Below are 20,846 nucleotides of genomic sequence, written 5' to 3' on the forward strand. Positions count from 1 at the left end.
ACAAGTGTCATCTTAAAGCTGGTGGAAAATTGGGATTTCAGTTCCCTGGGAAATTCAAATATTTTGACATTTTGTTTTCATTGCAAACCAAGGCAGAAGTTCTTGCACTGAATATTTTGCAGAACAGACAGTTATGAAAATCCTTAAAGACGATAACTTTTTACTCTTCCTCATGCCTATATCATCAGGCTGCTTTGTAAAATGGGGAATATATGAACAGCAGCCTGATCCCTTCATGTTTCTCAGGGATCAGTCAGCAGAATTGCTGTGTGAATAATACAGCAAGTCCTACTGCCCTGCCCCTCCAACTAAAATGAGACGGAGCTCTTGAATCATTCTGGCATCAAACTTTCAGTGCTTCTTAATACAACACATTAAGAAGCTTGCCAACTTCTTGGTCCTCTTAAATCCCTTGATAGAGTATATAGCCCTACTTGATAGCATGCTAGAAGACAATTCTCATCTGAAGTTACTGCATTTCTATCAAACTAGACAAGTTACGTTTCATATTCCTCAGTTACTTTACTTCATTTCTTTTTATAATAAAGTGTCTTTTTATTTAGTCTATGAATACAGCCATTACTATTCATTTTCCCTCATTTTCTTAAGTTACAATTCTGCCTCGAAGATTTTCTCTGTAACTAGAATCTTAAATGAGGAGGAAAACATTAAATAGGAGTAAAAAAAGCAAATCTTAGAGGTTCAGACCTTACCAGTTGTTAAGGCATAAGGCTAAGAGCTGAGGCAGAAGATGAAATCCTGGCTTCTTTTTAAGAGTGAATGAAGGGTTTGGGATTTGACTGAGGGAAACTGACTTGTTTTGGGCCTAATAATGAAAGAAAACAACCAAAATTAAAGATAAAAATCAACAACTTTCAGGAAGGCAGAAACATAGCATCCAAGAGAGAACTAAATAAACAACTTGATTAGTGCAGAGATGAGATGAGAAGTGTTAAAAGAGCTCATTGTCGTCCCTCCCCCCCATCCCCAAATACTTGTATAGATTCATAGATTCATAGATTCATAGATTCATAGATGCTAGGGTCGGAAGGGACCTCAATAGATCATCGAGTCCGACCCCCTGCATAAGCAGGAAAGAGTGCTGGGCCTACATTACCCCAGCTAGATACACATCCAACCTTCTCTTGAATACCCCCAGGGTAGGGGAGAGCACCACCTCCCTTGGGAGCCTGTTCCAGACCTTGGCCACTCGAACTGTGAAGAAGTTCCTCCTAATATCCAATCTAAATCTGCTCTCCTCTAGCTTGTGGCCATTATTTCTTGTAACCCCCGGGGGCGCCTTGGTGAATAAATACTCACCAATTCCCTTCTGTGCCCCCCTGATGAACTTATAGGCAGCCACCAGGTCGCCTCTCAACCTTCTCTTGCGGAGGCTGAAAAGGTCCAGTTTCTCTAATCTCTCCTCGTAGGGCTTGGCCTGCAGGCCCTTAACCATACGAGTGGCCCTTCTCTGGACCCTCTCCAGGTTATCCGCATCCTTCTTGAAGTGCGGCGCCCAGAATTGCACGCAGTACTCCAGCTGCGGTCTGACCAGCGCCCGATAGAGGGGAAGTATCACCTCCTTGGACCTATTTGTCATGCATCTGCTGATGCACGATAAAGTGCCATTGGCTTTTCTGATGGTTTCGTCACACTGCCGACTCATGTTCATCTTGGAGTCCACTAGGACTCCAAGATCCCTTTCCACTTCCGTGCCACCCAGCAGGTCATTTCCTAGGCTGTAGGTGTGCTGGACATTTTTCCTCCCTAGATGCAGCACTTTGCATTTCTCCTTGTTGAACTGCATTCTGTTGTTTTCTGCCCACTTGTCTAACCTGTCCAGGTCTGCTTGCAGCTGTTCCCTGCCCTCCGGCGTGTCCACTTCGCCCCATAGCTTAGTGTCATCTGCAAACTTGGACAGAGTACATTTCACCCCCTCGTCCAAGTCGCTGATGAAGACATTAAAGAGTATCGGTCCAAGCACCGAGCCCTGCGGGACCCCACTGCCCACACTCTTCCAGGTTGAAACCGACCCATCCACCACAACTCTCTGGGTTCGACCCTCCAGCCAATTCTCCACCCACCGGACTGTGCAGTAATCCAAGTCACAGCCCCTTAACTTGTTCACCAGTATGGGGTGGGATACCGTATCAAAGGCCTTCCTGAAGTCCAAGTATACGACATCCACCCCTCCTCCTGCGTCGAGGCGTTTTGTGACCTGGTCATAAAAAGGTATGTAAAAAGGTTCTTTGACTTCAGGAAGCTTTGAAAACCACCTTGTCAAAAAAGAACTCTGAGGGAGAGAGAGGGTACAAGGATAGGAGGAAAGGGAGGATTGAAGTTGGTGGCTGGTGTACATCTTATTGGTTGAGGGTTTTTTTTAAAAAATTTTCTTTTTATTGTTGGGGTGGGAGTGTGGGCAGAGGGATTTATGAAGGTAGACTAGGTGAAGATAGGAATACAAAAAATAGTTGGTGCTGTCGGCAGTTGAGATGGAACAACTCCCCCAGTGTTAAGTTCATTTTCATAAAAAGGAGGCAGAGTGAGGCAATTTAGACAGGAAAATGGTTCGCTATAATAAGGTTATTGCTGCTGAAGAAATCTGGTGGTAGAATGGAGACTGGCAGGTTTGATATCAGGAAGACTGAAGTGGTGGCAGCATATCTGTAAACATATGGTGTATCTGCTGCTTTTGCCACATCCACTCTTGAGTGGAGGAGGGGATGGCTGGTAGAGGCTGGCGAGGGAGCCGGTCAACTCAGTGTTTGGTTGAGGGACAAGAAGCAACTAAGCAGGCTTTGCCCCATTGTTGGGTTTTTAACTATCCTATGGAATGAAAATTAATATATAACTGCTGTTACAGTCTTGTACTGGTCCTTATACCTTGCTGATCTGAGCCCTTCTCAGTAGTACATTAAAAACAACGCTGACCTTTTTTTTATTGTGGTGTTTTCATCCACTCCAGGGAGAGAAGTGGGTGTTCAGGGAAGTGTTCTGTTTTAGAGAGGGAGAGGGACTAAATATGGACAGTAAAAAGAGCCCGAGGCTGAATTGATTCACTCTTTGTAGGTTAATCTGAGATGTGTAGACTGAAGTGATAAGCAAAGGAACAGACATTCACTTTTAATTCCAGAAATGTAGCTGCATGTTTGCAGTGTCCCAGACTAGAAGCTAGGGGGTGCTAGAATACGCCTCTGCTCAGCTGGAGCAGACACTTGGGCCAAGGCTAGCCTGCCCACCCTGCAAGGCAGAGTTTGCAGGGGCGGGCAGTGAGTTAACTTGAATCTGGAGGGGATCTGGGACAGAAGTTTAATAAACCGATTTAACCTAATCAATTCAGCCTGATATACATTCATCAGATTTATCTCGTACTGCTTTTGGTCATTCTGAAAGCATTTTATGTGCACTGAACTTCTGCTGTGTTACAGATTTGAACCAGTTTCTGATCAGTTGTATTGGTTTTAGTGTAACTTCTGTCCTTAGTGAGAGAGAGAGGGAGGTTCCCTTTGCAGGTTTCTCTTTAATACCCAGGAGAATCGAAAGTTCAATTGTATCAAAGAACAAAGGGATTGACTAGTTTTTAGGTGACCTTTGACTAGTTTTTAGGTGATCTTGGGTACAACTTGAAGCACTGGTGACCTCGATTGATATTGATATTTTATAGGGAGAACTCAGGAAGAGAGGGCTTGTAGACTTCTAGTACTTTGTGTTCCTAAGGTGATACACTGCAGCATTGTGTACTAGCTGTAATTTCCAATATGCTGTAGGCTTTGTGCCCAGGTATATTGTATTCCCCACGTCCAGCTGAGAAAAGATGAGGTATGACTAATTGAAGCTAGACTGTTGTTCACCAGGGTAGATGCTTTTAATTAATACTTTTCAGCATTTCCAGTGGACTAGTTAAAGATGCAGCTATACAAGAATATAAAATGAATAGGGAACCCAGGTGTGACTGTCCAAAGTGGACTAAACTGACCAGTTCTTAAAATTGTATTTCTAATGAAGGGTAACTTTACAGTGCCTGTAAGCTCCTCACATGGTTTTCCTCTGCCCACCAGCACTATTTCAGTCTTGCTCAGGGAGCAGGGATATACAGTAATATTTGTAAAAATTCCAAAGTTCAAAGTTGAGCACAAAGGTTAGAGTGTCCTATTGAAATATGCAACTTTTTAGAGTGATTGATTTGTTTGAGACATGCAGTGTTCATGTTGCTTTAAGTACTGTTATGCCCAAACGATGGATTCCTGATGGCCTGGTGGTGGCAAAAGTGGCTGCTATACTTGTTACATCTTTTATTTCTTGCACTTCTGCAATGCTGGCATTTTGTAACCTATCTTCAGTTGGTGGAGAATTTACTTCATCGCTTGGCAATGTGCCTGAATGCTAAATTGCCCAACTTGTTCAAAACTTGCATCATGTTTCTGGGTTGGAATTTTGACCCAACTGTTGCAGAATGCCACTTCATTTTAGTGCGCTCTACAATGCCCGCCAAAGGAGGCTATAAATCTTCTACTATTTAAGGCAGAGTTGAATTGCTCCCAGTAGGGGAGAAGAGGGGAGAGTTCATGGCATTTGAACAGGTATTGTTTTCTATGTTGCTTCCCTGCATTGCAGAGTTTTTCAGTGCCCCTTGTTACTTTGGTTGTCTGGCACTTGGCTGTCATCCTTCTGCCATACAAAACCATGGTAGGCATCCTACAGTCAGTCTAAATCTGTGCCCTTGATTAATATCTTGGGTTTTTTTCATTCTCTGAGATCCAAGACCTGGGAGGTTATTCTGCAGGCAGTGTGATTGATCCTCTTCCAATTCCTCTAGCAGCTCCTTTTAGCCAAGAGTCAGCTCCCTTGGAATAGATCAAATCAAGCAGCTTATTTTACTGAGACAGCTACCGTTTCAGTGTGATCGATGTGGCTGAAAACTGTTTTTTGTAAAGGGTTTTCTTGGTGGCCTAGCAGTGGTTCATTAGAGTTCAGACTGTCAGCTCAGTGTCTTGGACCTTAAACTGGCATAAACATGGGAGCTGCTACTAAGACAGCAGGAGTGACTTTGGTTAGCCAGCAGCAGAGTAGGTGTGATGCACCCTAAAGGAAGCATCATTCTAAGTGCTTGCTCCTTCTAAGTGCTTGCTCCTTCGAAGGCAGAAACAGAGGAAAGGCAGAAAATGAGAATTTTGGAGGATCTAGAATTCCTGAAGAGCTCTGAGCCCTAACCCTAACCGAGCCCTTACAGAATGCCCCCCTCTGTAATTATGCATTGCTACAAAATATTTTTAAATGAGATCATTACAGAATAGGAAAAGATGTTGCCTACCTTGGATATTTTTAGTTAATGTCACTATGATCTCTGAATATCCCTGTAGATTCAACCCTGGTTTACTGTTGTTCTCAGTGGAAGCAGGAGTGGCCTGTCTTGGATGTGAAGGTCAGAGAAGTGTTAAAGGGGGAGTATAGATTAGAATTTAGCCTCATCTGTATGTTGTTTCTGTGATCAGTGGAACTCAGAATAGCAGCTGCCAACAAAAGTTGACATGTTTCTATAGCATCGCACATATGAGGAGCTCAGACTGCTCTAATATATAAAGCTTGGAGGAAAGGAGGGTTTTTTTTTAATACATCTAATAAATACTTAACAAATATGATTTGACATGTGGGAATATAGTCACCTTGTTTGAACTATGTGATGATCTAAGTTTACCTAAGGGTGAGGTGACAGCACGTTTTCCCACCTTTGGTTATAAACATACAGAAAACAGATAGAGGCCAGCAAGTGTCGGGCTTTTAAGCAGCGCAGTCCTTCCGTACACTTTGAATGACACCTCAGGGAATTACAAAATTATGAGCCTGCGCAATTTTGCACATAAAACATATGACTACACATAAATTATACAAAACTATGCAATTAACCTGGGTGGACTCTGTGTCTCCACCTTTGTGGGGCTTCCCCCTCCCCATGGTGCAGGGCCCTTGCCACCGGCAGCAGCAGGCCCCCAGGTTGCTGATGGCTGCAGTAGGCAGAACCCCCTGGGAGAGTCCCAGGGGCTAAACATGGTGGCATGGAGCCAGTCTGGCCAGCTGGCTGGCACATGCCTTCAGTCCAAACTAGGCTGGCTCCATGCCAGCAAATGGGGCTCACGGCACTTCAGGCAGGAGATATGTAACATTGAACCGGTCCGGGCTGACTCCAGCAGGAAGCTGTGCGTGGAAGCTTGGAGCCTGCCTGGCATGATGGCTCATGGGTCCCTTTGGCTTCCCGGCTCCATGTGCAAATTTCTGCTGGAGTGCTGGAAGCCCTGCATGGAGCCTGCTCTGCCCGATGGTGTGTTGTTCCCACCTACAGTGCTGCAAGCTGCATACGCTGGCACAGAGCCAGCCCAATCTGGTCCAAAGGCATGTGCCAGTGGGCCAGGTCAAGCTCGGTCTGTGCTGCCATGTGCAGCCCTCGGGACTCAGTGCATAATTTTGAATTTTTCTGTGCATAATTCCCTGGAGTGCATTTAATGATGATAAGGAGTGTTGGCAGCTTGCTGATCAATCTGCTTGTAACAGGATCAGTACAGAGATAACATGGAGCATATAGATAAGCTTGGCCCTTTGTTGCTAGTGAGGAAAAACATATTTTATAAATGCAAGCCAGAGTTATCAAATTATAGTTTGCCGGTCTCTGAAAATTTGTCAAGTCATAACCATGTTTTAGATCTGGAGGAATCACAGGAATTTATGACGGTTACCTGACTTTTTTGACTCGTAAATGCCTAAAGGTGCCAGTACTATTAGCATAATTTAGTTAACATTGCTGCTAAAGTACAGGTGCAAAGCACATATAAAATCATGAATTGTCAAATAATTTGACCATCATCAATCTGATTTCGCAATACATTGGATGAATCATCTCTGAATTGCAGCAGACCTTAATAATCATTATGTCAAATTTGGTCGAGAGAGTTGGCATATTTAGCATTCTATACCAGCTGTATTTTTAGTGAAAAGTACTTCTTCAGAAGTCTAGTATTCATTTGAATTAATTCTAAGTTGGTAGTCTAAAAAGATGACCAAAAGCAACCTCATTTATTTATGATGGTTGTTGCTCTACTGTGTGAACTCGGTTATTGTCTGAGGGATTTGTATTTAGGAATTCATGTTTCTCATTGATGGAAAGGCTCCTGCTGACTTCAGTGAGCATTTGGATCAGGCAGTTAGTGTACTAGCAGAGAATCAAGTTAACATAGTTTGTACAGTGAAATGCAGACTAATAAAAAGATTTCAGACCTTAGTTTTTGTTAAATGTGGGCAGGAACACTTTACTTGATTTACCAGTTGCCCTACGATGGATAATAATGCCCATGGCTGCTGGCATTGGATAGAGTAGTAGTTCTCTTTTCAGACAGTATTTTATGATAGACAAATTCAGTGCGAGACATTGTAAAGAAGACCTGGATCTGTATGTTAACATTGAAGTTTAAAATTTAAATTTCAAGTTTAAATTAGAGAAATACTGACAGAGTGGTACCTATGTTGAAGATTTAATATTGTTACACAACTTTTATATTTGATAAAAGTCTTTCCTATCTATTTGATCAACAGAGATACTGGTTTTCCGTGATAAAAAATGACAAACTCTCTGATTAAAAACCCCTACATCCTCTATTTAAAATGAAATGTCACTGTATATAGGTATGAACTGAACACAATATTTTATCGATATATTTAAAATTTTAAAGCAATTTGGTAACTAGTTCATCAATCACTATAAAATAAAATAAGTACCTGTAAATTTCGGTATTTGATTTTTGGGTTTTTTTAGCATGGAAAATTAGCTCCCTCTGCCCCCTTAGCACACCAGGACACAGGTCCAGGCCCCTCACTCCCCACCCACAGCCTCCTGGCCCTGCTGGTGCACCTCACTCCCTCCCACAGCGCCCCCCCCCCCCCCCGGTCCTGCCGATGTCTCTCGCCCCACAACCCTTTGCCCCCCAGCTGCGAAGGCTACAGGGCCAGAGACCCAGGTCCACAGCCCCCTACCCCACACAGCAGCGCCCAAGGCCCAGCTGCCAGCTGTGGGAGGCAGCAGCTGCTGTGGCCTGAGCACGGAGCTTCCTTCCCCCTCCCTCTCATTCAGGTGGCACAGTTGGAGCAGAGCCTGGGGTGGGGGCAGTGCAGGCTGCACGCTCAGGCGGGGGGTGGGTCTGGCTTGCCACCATCATGCACACTCCCAGCGGTGCAGGGGGAGACCCATGTCCCCCCAGATCTGTTCATGGGGTGGTGGTGGGTGCAGGTGCAGGCTGCCCACTGTGGGCTTGGGCTCCCCACCCTGTTGCCTTGCTCTGCCCTGCTGTCAGGTCCCACCTACCGCACTGCAGAGGCCCTGGGGAGTGCAGCAGTGAAGGGAGCCTGAGCCCACAGCAGCCAGCCTGCCCCTGCCCCACGCATAGGTCCCTCCTGCCCCTCGGGTGCACACAGCAGTGGGGAGCTGGCCTCACTCCCACTTCCCCCCAAACAAGCCACCTGCAGCCCTGTCCTGATCCCTGCTGGGGCCCTGTAGCCGCACATTGTGGACCCAGGCCCCAAGCTCCGTGCACTGCCCCACTGGGTAGCAGCTCCAGTCTCAGCCCAACTCCCTCCCTTGCTCCTGTGGGAGCTGCTCTCCAGGCGGCTTGGCAGCCATCCACATATACATGCACATGGTGTCCCCTACTCGATGCCCTTCTTCCTGCTCCTTTGCAGCCCCTTGCAGGCTGGAACTCTGCCAGCCTGCAGAGAGCTCTTTGCAAAAGAGCAAAATCCATGCATTTCTTCGTTACAATGGAAAAGCCATGTTTTTCTCAGGCAAAAGGGAAAAATCCGCATCAGTCTACAGTTTGACTTCACCTAGGGTTACTCCTTTGTTAGAATCTATGAAATACAAAGTAGCTAGTCAAGGAGAACAAAATTAGTTTGATATATTCTGCAGAGGCAATTTGTTTGCTGAAAGAAGATCTTTATATTTCAGTAGACAGTCCTTTGCTCCCCTGTGTCTGTTTACATTTGGACAGGAAGTCAGGCAAGGAGAAATGACCTTTAGCATTCCTCCCCCAAAAGCTTACTGTTGCTTAGGCAGCAACGTTGTATCTATGTGCAAAGACTATAGGTTTCATTTATAAAGGAAAATGGAGTAAGTATTCAAATCAGTTGCATCACAGAGGGTAATGGTTTTGAATTGGCTACAAGTATCCTCACACGTCTGTCGGGTTTGTTTTACATTAATTTTACACTTAATGCAGAAAACTGTTCAGAAATCTCTTGGTAGCTGTGTCAGTGGCATTCATGAATAGCTCTAAGTCAGGTGCATATGGGACAGCCCTGTGAACAGGGAAAAGGGGTTTTGGATTTCAAGGAAAGGGTTGTAGAAGAAAGGGCCAAATTTAGAGTCATCTCTCTTCCTCTCAATTTAAACCTCAGCAGCCCAGCAGCATGTTACAGTGCCATGCAGGCAATTTTCCATCTTCCTGACACTGTCTAATAATGGGGAGAGACTGTTTGATTTGTATTGTAAGGTCCTCAGGAGTAGGGGATTTATCTTATTTACTGGGATATGAGGTGTGATACACATTTGAAGTTGCTATATAAATTGTAAGCCACTGAGCAGAGTGAAAAGATACCTTTACGAATGTCACTGTTGCTTAAGCTTTGTTGAATTAAATCTGAGAGACAGTTGTTATTATTACTACTGAATAGTTAACTATGCATTGCAGTAGAAAGCAGTGATATGGATGAGAGTTGTCTTTCTTTTTTCAGTTTGGGTGAAAGAAATAGTAACAGTGTGGCTTGGGGATTTTTCATACTTTCAAAATGCGTTTCAAGACCTATTTCTCACTTACTAAAAATATCTTTTTGGAACTCTCTCAACGTTACTCAGTCTTAAAAAAACTGCCTTTCAGTCAGTATCATATGACTGACTTTTAACTAATTCATTTTGGGATGTAATATTGCAGCTGGATTAGACCTATCAAGATATGAAAGGGTTTTGTTTAGTTTTAACTAAGCACCGTAACTTTTTTTTTTTCTTTTCTCATCAATAATAATAATAGATGCATGTTGGTGAGATTTAGTATATAGTCAAAATTGAACGCTTAAATCAGCCTCTATTTCCACATTCGACAATTTGGATTAATACAAATAGATGAAAATATGCCCAAGTGTTGGTCTGAGACTTGTTTTAAACTCACTTATATAAGTAGGTAGACAAACAGCACTGAAAACTGCAGTTGTCTGTTATATTTTCTGTAGGCATGGTATTTATTTTTATGACTATAACACAGTGTAGATAACATGAAGAATGTTACTCCAAGATGTGTGGTCTATATTTCCAGTATCCAAATTGAGGAGCATTCTAGAAACGTGCTCTTTCCTTAATGCATGGTTAAAGTGATAGTGTTTTTCTTGTAAAATTTTTACTGTAGCGTCTAATTTAGAGTGTTCTCATTTGCCAGCTTTGGGTATGCTGTTATCCCAAGTGAATTTTATTCTGTTAATAATTCTACTCGCTTACAGTTTTCAGTAGGATTTCAGGTTTCAGTGTTATAGGTCTTCTTTCCCCTGGTGCTCTTTAACCTCATTCTGGTATAAAGCACCAGCACCACGTGGTATGTGTGCTTTTGTGGTGTCGTTCCTGGGTAAAGCAGAGCTCTCTGAACTCTCTGCTGCTCTGTGACCTTGTTTTAGATTAGCGGATCATGTGTCAAACCTATGTTGTGGCATTCATTATGCTGGACATAGCAGGAAGAAATTACTGACAATGATCACTTTGGAATATAGTCTTCTGTACCAAATACACTACCAAAAGAAAAGCAAGCCTATCTCTGGACATTGTTTTCTAAATTAGTATATAATTCCACATGGAAAAAAGCATCACTTCTCATGCAGCCTGCCGAGTGTGATTTCATAATAAGGTTTCATCACAGTGTATATTGCTATAATAGGCTATAGTAGCTTTTCTTCTAGCCCATAGAGTCCTTGTCCTACATTTTCAAGAACTTCTGTTGATTTTTAGATGACCAATTTCAGACCTCTTAAAGAACTTGATTTTTTTTTCAGAAAGCACTGAGTACCAAGGCACTACAAATAGAGCTCATAGAATGTCACATGTCGAATTGGTCACCTTAAAATCAAGGCATCCAGCATTACCAGTCGCTTTAAAATTTAGATTCTAGACTTTGGCTTTTATCTTTAACCTTTCCCTTGACAATTGTAGATCTTGTCAAAAGTCGCTTCAGTTCCCTTCAGCAACTGAAAAAAAAAATCTCTTCTCACTCTGGGATAAAAGGAGGAACAGTGAAAACATCAGTTAAAATATTGCTTCTTCTGTGGACTTCCTGTACAAATTTAGTCAAATAATTTATTCAACTTGTTCCCTGACTTTCTATCTTTCAAGCAAGCCTAAAGCTTTACTGCTACACAGAAGTGTTCTGAAGATGTATTTTAATGCCTTGCAAAGCTGAGATGGTGTGGACATGAAATGAAAAGTAAATAGACTGACTCCATCAGTATGGGAATGTTTCCTAAAACCCTCTCCCCTCTACTCCCAAACACGGCGACTCCGAGTTTCTCAGATGGACTCACCTCCTTTGGCTGGTACTAATTCTCAGAGGGAAGCCGGAGGGCATAGGTGTCATCAAGAAGGAGAGCCACTGCAATATTAGGGATTTGGGGAAGGAATATGGGGGAAGCCAGTTTAAGTCTTACTAAGTCATATTTTGCCATACCTTCTACCAGGGGGAGAACCTCTTAAGCTTAGAGTGTTGTTTTAAGCACTGCCAACAAAATATGGCAATTCTGCAATCTGCAGCACAGGTTACAAGTTGCATCTGAACCTGAGAGGTCTCAGAGCTCAGTTTTGATCTAGATCAAAACTTCCTTTGTTTGAACTGTTGAGATGCGGGAGGGGTGCGAGGGCGGTTCTTTCTTTTTTATATCAAGGTCTCCTACGAGGACTTATGGGGAGTCCACATCGCATGCGGGTATACTGATCTAAGTTTTATTCTTACATTCTAGGTGGGTAAATTGAGAGAGAAAATACAAGAAGTTAAGCAAGAAAGAGAGCAGGAGCAACACAAGCACACTGCTTACATCTCGGAGCTGAAGGCAAAGCTCCACGAAGAGAAAATGAAGGAACTCCAGGCTGTCCGGGAGGCACTTATCCGGCAGCATGAGCAGGAAGTAGCTCGAATGGGAAAAATCAAAGATGGTGAAATTCACCGTTTGCAGTCTACAGTGAATGTGCTGCGGGATGGGGCTGCCGACAAAGTGAAAACAGCATTGCTCAATGAAGCCAAAGAGGAGGCTCGAAAAGCATTTGATAATGAACGTATGAAGATGCAGCAGGAGATCTTAGAGCTCAAGTCTGGTAAAAAGCAACTTGAAGAAGCTTTGAACAATATTATGCAGGCAGATAAGATGAAGGCTGCTGACTTGCGCACAGCGTATCAGTCCCATCAGGACGAGATTAATAGAATAAAGCGTGAATGTGAGAGGGATATCCGCAGGCTGGTAAGTTAATTAACAATACATTTAGTTCAATTTACAGCAGCTATGAAAATGTACTGCACTGTCTGGGAAAAGATTTGTCCCTTTTGCAGTGGCATTTCTGTCCCTATAATAAACCTCTTTTCCTACTTCCCACTGTTCTGGTGGTCCAGAGGGGTGTTGGCTCCATGACCAACCATACCCAAATCCATCCAAAATCCATGACATTTTCTTTCTATCAAATAAAAGTATGGAAGAACTAAAGCAGATCAAATTCCCTTTACTGATTTGATTTTGTAAAATGGAACTTCCCCTTCCTTTTTACCTAACACGTCTTTCCATACAAGACGTACTTTATCAAAAGGTTCAAGACGTATTCACTGTGCAGAGCAAGCGTTTCTGAATATGCTGATTATTGCAAAAGCATGCTTTATTACCTTCATGGGGGTGGAGAGCAGGGGGAGAGATGCTCTTTTTCCAAGGTATTGTTCAAGTTGCCCACTTTCTGGAAAAAACAGGCATCATTATCCATTTTCATTTTGTTCTGATACTTTTCCAAAGGGCAGAGAAGTTAGCTTGGGCCCAGAAGAACGGCTTGTGCTCTCCCTTTTATTAACATTATGATTTTAGCATAGTTTTCAGCTTTCACCTTAAGAACAATACAAAGGGAAAAACTAGAGTATATGTACAACATTCTGGTGTGTGTGTGTGTGTATATACAGATCACTACATTTTACAATCAGTATGCTGTGGTGTTTAAGATAACTATACACAAGTAGTTTTATAGTAATAGATCATGAAAAGAAAGAGCATGGCCTTTTGATATTTACATGTGTTATCAAGATTTGGTTACTAATCTGAATAAATCAGAAGTAAGGTCAAAAGAAAAATACAATTTTAATATGAAATAATCTCCCTTTTAATATTTCTTTTTAATATTAAGGAAATTATCTACCTTGTGCCAAGAGAACTAGACTTGGAATGGAGTAAAACACAAGAAGGGTTTAAGCCAAAATATTTAGTCAGTCTGTGAATATATAGTCAAATTCTTTTTTTTTTCCTGCTCCATTGGTGAATGATCAGCAAAGATGCTGGATGTTAACAAGCATTTTACAGATTTAGTTACAATTTAAGTTGCATACATATATAGTTTTATATGTTCCTGTTCAAAAATTTCTGTTCATATTTCTGCAAATTAAAGGGTTTCCTTTGCCAGTTCATCAACCTATTTTAAATGTGGATTTAAACCTCCTCCAGATTTACAGTTGCACTAATAGTTATTTCTGCTTTTCTAAGTCTTCCTCAGCAGACCCAAATACAGCTTATGCCGGTACTGGAGAAATGTAATGTAAATCTGATCAAATCTATAGAAAAAATATCTCTATCATTTATAGAGCATACTTTTACTATAATTTTACTATAACATTTTACTAATCTTTTCAAATAGTTTGAAAATAGTCATTGCAGTACATTTTAACTGTTCTTGCTTTGTGTCTCAATTAAAGTGGCTGTGTGAGAAGCTTTAAAAAAATTACTTGCATATTTTATCATAAAGTAGCTTTTGCAACCAAACATGTGGTGAATTTTATAGAACATTTCTGTTAGCAACATGAAAATGAAAAGAGATTATCATTAGCATACTATATTAGTTGAAAGAAACAAATAAAATTTCATTCTGAGATGCAGCTGCTATATGGCCATAATTAATAAGGCAAACTCTTCTAAGACTTATGTGCTGAAAGAAATAATAGGTGCTTCATGTTGCTGCTTGAGAAAATAATGCAAGAGGTAATCATTATAAGTACATTAAATTTATTTTTCCTACTTGTTTGCTTACTTGTATATCAGCTCGGTAAGAAGGGAGCAGATCATTTATTTGTGTAATAACTTGCATACATTTTGGGACAAGCTTCTGTTGACCATTTGTTTGTTATTCCATCTGTGTATGAGGGGTGATCAAAAAGTTCTAAGACTTAGCCTTTACTTTAAAGAATAGTGTACAAATGCCATTTTTATGAGCTGTACTTGAATCCAAGGCATGGAGCTTTCCCCCCTCCTTGTTAAGTGTGTGTGGGGGGGGGGGGGGGGGAACCTTGTTTTGGATTCAAGTAAATATGGTATTTGACTCTGGCTTAAAAAGAAAAGCTTTAAATACCATTTTTAGGAATTGGCTTATAGGCCTGCCTGCGTGCGTGTGTGTGTGTATTGGGGTGTGTCAAGTGGAATGTATTCAATTTGATTTGGCCTGGTTAGGGCGGCAGTGATTTGATTTGTTGATTCGGGTCACTGCCCTGATTTGATTTAGCTGAATCCAAATCTGAAGATTCGATGCTGATTCGGAGAATCTGAGATTCAGCCATAGACACAGCTTTAAATATTTTTTCTACATACCTCGAAGTACCAGGTGTGGCTCATGAACGCTGCCACGCTGGGCCAGATGGAGCATCCCACAGGAGTCGGGGGGGGGGGGCACGTGCTTGGCGGCAGACCCAGAAGTGGACTGGAAGTACTTCTGTCCTGCTTCCGGGTCTGCCACTGGGCACATGGTGGGAACCCCACCCTGGCTCAGCGATTTGGCTGCAGGGGTGCCCTGGGTTCCCCCCCCCCCCCCGACCCAGGAGTCACTGGGGTGGGGAGAGGGGTTCCCCCGTGCACTCCACAGTGGATCCAGAAGTGCACTGGAAGTGCTTCTGATCTACTTCCAGGTCCACTGCCGAGCACACTGTGCCTGTGGGATATTTCATCCACCCCAGCATCTCAGCATTCATGAGCTACCTGGTACCCTGAGGTATGTCAAAAAAACATTTAAAACTGTGTCTATGTCCAAGTCATTGACTCTCTCCAAATTGATTCGGAGGGTTCCAATTCAATTTGGAGAGATTAAAGGGTCTCCTGATTCAATTCAGATTTGGAGATTTCGGCTGCTGCATCATGCTGAATTTCTTCTGAATGGAATCAGTGACTGAAGCTTTGCATATATACATGTATGCACACACAGTGTGTGTGTGTGTGTGTGTGTGTGTGTGTGTGTGTGTGTATCTATAATATATATGTATTAGAGTGCTCAGGACAGGTAGCAGGGGTTAAGTGATTTCTAAAAGCCTGGATCTTGCATGCACAGTTTTCTGAGCATTCAGAAGCAGACAGGCTGTCTAAAACATAGCAAGGCCAACAGATACTCACACAGCCTGGGACAGCGGGTGCATTTACCGGACTGTTCCATAACATGATATAAGGTGGCACCAGCTTGCAAGGCCCCAGACTAGGGGCCTGGAGTTTTCCAGTTTTAGGGGATCAGACCAAATTAGGTGGATACCAGTAAAGCCGGAAATTAGGATGTGGGCATGTGGTAGGCTTATGAAAATGGGATTTTGGCTGACAACACATGTGGACAATATGACAACCACACAGAGACACCAACTGGTGATTGCCATGGATGAAGTGTCATCAGGAGAGAAGGAGAATATAAAAGCAGAGACTTGAGAGTAACAAAGGGTTCTCCTTCTCCCTGTCCTCCTCCCCAAGAAGGTCCCTTACAGGGGTCCCTGTCCCCATCCCCCAGAAAGGGTTCCCGAGGCCACCATGGACAGAGGGCACACAACTAGCTCAGCTCATCCACCCCACTGGAGGGGGCAGGGTGTGGGTCTCAGCATCCCACCTTCAGGGGGATATGATGCTTAAGAGAAAGCCTTAGAGTGAAGCTTCCAGACATTTCTCAACTCTGATGACAGCCCTAGAATCATAGTTGTATAGAATTGTTTGACTGTTTACATTGTTTCTTTTCTGTTATCACTGGGTATCGATACGTTTGCCTTTTATTGAATGGAGAGGTCATGGTCAGTCTGAGGGTGGGTGCCTCCCCCACCGCCTGCATGGTTCCTCCCCTGGGAGGATCCCTGTTCCCCCCAGGTGCATTCCTCCCCACCCCACCCCCCACAACAAGGCATCTGGGTCCTAAATCCAGAGCCAATACCTCTTCATACAGTCTTTAAAAAAAGCCCAGAGCGAGATATTTTTAAAGTGTAGCACCTTTTAGCAGGTTGTTTACCCTACTGCCTTAAATAGGCAAGTCAGCTCTACTCTCATTTTTTCAGATCAGTTTTATTCTTCACAGAAACAACCCAGAATCCACACCAAACCAAGAGCCTCTGTCCTTTCTGGACATTAGGAGAGGGGCAATTGTAGCCCTGGGTTTATCCCCAACACAGCAGCCTGTCCTCTCCTCTTCCACACTCTCTTCCTGGATGTCTTAACACTCATGACTCTACCTTCGTGAACTAGTCATTGGATTTAGCAGGCTCCTAGCCAGGCAGACTGTTATCCACTAACCACCTGCCTGCAGCTGGGTTCCAAACCTTTGACGGATAGAACACTTTTTTTACAGGTAGCTATCCAGAAAACTCTACTTTTGGAGGATCTGCTGTTCTTTTTGCTTAATGTTGTTTTTCTTGTGATGAATAGTTTTAGCTCTTATTGTCCATCAGATAACACTGTTATCTGATTTTGGACTGGTCTGTCAGGCAGTTGCACAGTTCCAGTCAGTGATCAATACCAGACTTGCATCAGAGACATGCTGGAAACCTTGTGGTGCACAGTTATGGAATAACCTGTTCATAGGCTAATTTCTTATTAGACTTATCAAAGGTAGGGTTCTGTCCCTAAAGCATGAGAGTTCTCATCAAAGGGGTTTTTTCACATTTACATTTCATAACATTTTCAGAAGTACCCAATTGACTTTGTGTTTAAGTCATGAAGAGACTTATGCTTCTAAATCAGTTAGACCATGCCTGTCCACCTGGCAACTTGTAAACTGAATGTGGCCCATGAGGGATTATTTGTAGCCACGGGGCTCTTGTCCAGCTGCTGCTCCCACCATCACTCCGGCTTCAACAGAGGCTGGGGTCTCTGGTCTTCCCCTCCCTTTTCCAGCTTCTGCTTCCTGCCCTCATCCCAGAGGTGGTGGGGTTCAGTTGGGAAGCCTGCAGGGCCAGGGCAGCCTGTGCCCTGGGGTTAGGGGGCTCAGTTGCTCAGTGTAGTACCTCTCTTGTGGAGTGTGGCCCTGGCTGCTTTGAAGTCGGACAAAGAATAACATTTTTAAGAGTTAAAAGAAACCACTTCCTAAATCTTGGTATTAGACTCCTCCTCTCTAAACTTGAAAATATATAACTCGGAACATATTGTACAATCAATGCATATTTTGCTTCCCCACTCCTGGTGGGTTCCCAGTTGCAGCATGCTTTCTGTTCTTCCTAAGTAGTCATAGAATCCTAAATGCAGAGCCAAGCAAGACCGTGCAGGTCATCTAACCACTGCTCTCGCAGCATGAAGAGCATTGCTTTTCACTAATTTCTTCTGTAATTGTTGTATGTAAATAGTATATTTTGAAATCTGTGCCCCTCTTTTGTAGTCTCCTTCAGCAATTAATCTCTCCTGCTGTTATCTTATTTTTCATTGTCAAGGGTTTAATGTGGTGATCCATTTGTCTGCTTCTGTGAAAAGCACTGCAGAGTTCTGTTTTACAGTTGGCCAGGAAACTGGTTTGATGTGGATGGATAGAGAAGACAGTATGCTTGGCAGTAGAGCAGCTGGCTTTTTCCATATTGAAAACTGAGCGTGTCAGTCTAGCTCTTGATTCCTTGGGAATGCGTCTTTTAACTTTATGCAAGGCTAAAGTTCCTTTACAGGAATCTGCTGTACTCTCATTCTGAGCTATGCAAGTGTGAGAGAGTTACCGAAGGATCACTTTTCCCCATGGCTGACTTGTGAAAAAGAACCATATGATAGATAGGTAACACATTTTCACTTGTTTCTTCCAGGCATTGGGAAACTGCAAGTACCTGTTCTTAAAAAACCTAAATGCCATTTCCCCACTGATAGGATAAAAGTAATTGCTGCAATAAATGACAAACCATCTGCCAATGCACAATCCCTCAATTAACTTAAGTAATACTTTAGAAAGCTGTAACTGTAACTCGAAGCATAGGATTTACATACTCTGTGGTGTTTGGTTTCATAGTGGTCTTTCTGTACCTATGGGTAGATCAAACCCTCTTTAAAACATACTTTTATGGGGGAGTATACCTGTACTCGAAACAATTGGTTGATGCCCTGCTGCTTCCCTGCCATAATCCCTTTCCTTTTAGGGTTCATTAGCCAGAGATGTGTAATGAAAAAATAAATTAGAATATACCAAACTCTTTATATTCTGTGTGAAAGAGAACAATGGTCAGTGCATAGATATAGTCATTAGCTTTGGGTGGCCAAACTGAGAAGTTCATGTGGAGGTCCATATTCTAGCTAACCTGTTTGTAAAGAAGAAAAGAATTTCCTGGATAGTCTGGGGGAGGGGAAAGGGTACAGAAACTGGGTGAGGGGGAAGAGAGGTGAATGGGTCACCAGTCTTAGGTGCCATGTTGGAGGAGGCATTCCCCCACCCCCAGCAATCCTGCCATGACAGTTCTTCACCACATTGTCAGAGGAGCTGGTCTGCAGCAGATTAGCACTTCCTGGCGAGAGCTGCCACCCAGGCAAGTAAAGCTAAGTAGGGCTGTCTACTTTTCCTTTGCCTAGGGATTAGTTATCCTGTGTGTGTGTGTGTGTGTGTGTGTGTGTGTGTGTGTGTGTGTCTGTACCTGTGTACCTGGAAGCCTTGGGCATGGAGCAGTACCCCATTGGACTAGTTCTCTTACAAACCCCACTGGTCTCTACCACTAAGCGTTTATAAATTAAGTGCAACATGAGAGAAAATATGGAGATACAGGGAGGTAAAGAGTGTCTGGAAAAAGTACTAAAGACAACAGTCTAAACCTCTGCAGGCTAACTACTGCCAGCATGTTCTGTGGCTTGTGAGGGCACTGTGGCATTTTAAGAATTTGAGCAAGGGCAATGACTTTTATGTGGAGTTCCTTCCAAATGTGAGGGTCCAAATGGGAGAAAGCACTTGATACACGCATTTTAAAAAGTTAATATACTATATTTTTAAAAGTTAATGGACTATAGAAGCTAGCATTATAGCCTGATTTGGATGTGGGAGTCGGCCTCTGAGTGCTGAATGAAAAAAAAAAAAAGTGAGGAAATAAGTCACAAAGTCTTTGGGAGGAAAGCAATGTTGATGTAATAGAGAAGAAAAGATTCAGTGTGAAGAAGTGGGTCAGGGGGTTGAAGGGAAGGGCTGGGAGAATGGTCGGTAGTAGCAGCATTTTGAATGGGCTTGAGGTGGAACAAAAATTTGCCAGTGTCTTCCTAAGTAGGGACCAGAACAGCCACCTCCCTGCTGGGCCCCCCTTGGGCCCCAGGGGAGGCACACCTGGGCCACGGCTTAGCGAAGATCTAGTTAGGGAGCTTCTGGAGGGGTTGGACGTTTTCAAGTCAGCCATTCTGGATGATCTCCACCCTAGAGTTCTAAAGGAACTGGCCGAGGTCATTGCAAGTCCCCTGGCACAACTTTACGAGCACTCGTGGTGCTCTGGTGAGGTACCGGAGGACTGGAAGAGGGCCAACGTGTTCCCCATCTTCAAAAAAGGCAGGAAGGAGGACCCGGGAAACTATAGGCCAGTTAGTCGTACCTTGATCCTAGGCAAGCTGTTTGCAAAAATTATGCTGGCACACATCCAGGAGGGGCCAGCAGGGGACTGAATGCTTAGGGGCAACCAATCTGGTGGCCTTTTACGATCAGATCACTAGATCATTGGATGCAGGGGTAGCAGTGGATATAATCTTCCTGGACTTCCGGAAGGCTTTTGACACTGTCTCTCACCCTGTTCTCATTAAGAAACTGGGGGGCTGTGGTGTAGACACCCACACAGTCACATGGGTTGCCAACTGGCTGGAGAGCCACACCCAGAGGGTGGTAATGGATGGGTCCTTCTCAACCTGGAGGGATGTGGGCAGTGGGGTTCCGCAGGGCTCAGTTCTCGGGCCCGCGCTGTTCAACATCTTCACCACACCAGTGATTTGGACGAGGGGGTAAAAAGCACCCTGTTCAAATTTGCTGATGACATTAAGATGTGGGGGGATGTGGGCACACTGGAAGGATGCAACTGGCTACAATCAGACCTAGACAAGTTACAAGGGTGGGCGGACAAGAATAGGATGGGTTTCAACACAGACAAGTGCAAGGTGATGCACCTGGGGAGGAACAGCCGGCACCATACTTACAGGTTGGGGAACTCCCCTCTTGTCAGCACGGAGGTGGAAAAGGATCTTGGAGTCATAGATTTCATAGACATCAGGGCTGGAAGGGACCTCGGGAGATTGAGTCCAGCCCCCTGCCCAAAGGGCAGGAAGTCAGCAGGGGTCATAGGATCCCAGCAAGATAAGCATCCAATTTACTCTTGAAGGTGTTCAAT

At 43.5% G+C, this 20,846-nt stretch overlaps 1 protein-coding gene across 2 annotated transcripts in view; it reads left to right on the forward strand.

Annotated features, from left to right (window-relative positions):
- Window positions 1–20,846, forward strand: part of JAKMIP1 (janus kinase and microtubule interacting protein 1) — a 258,178-nt gene that overhangs the window by 124,834 nt on the left and 112,498 nt on the right. For both annotated transcript variants that reach the window (XM_090035563.1, XM_090035564.1), the window contains exon 4: window positions 12,028–12,522. In XM_090035563.1, the coding sequence (XP_089891689.1) occupies window positions 12,028–12,522 (495 nt within the window). The remainder of the gene's footprint in view (window positions 1–12,027; window positions 12,523–20,846) is intronic.

Source organism: Crocodylus siamensis, chromosome 2 (assembly GCF_052110815.1).
Source record: "Crocodylus siamensis isolate JL-2025a chromosome 2, ASM5211081v1, whole genome shotgun sequence".
Classification (NCBI taxonomy): Eukaryota; Metazoa; Chordata; order Crocodylia; family Crocodylidae; genus Crocodylus; species Crocodylus siamensis.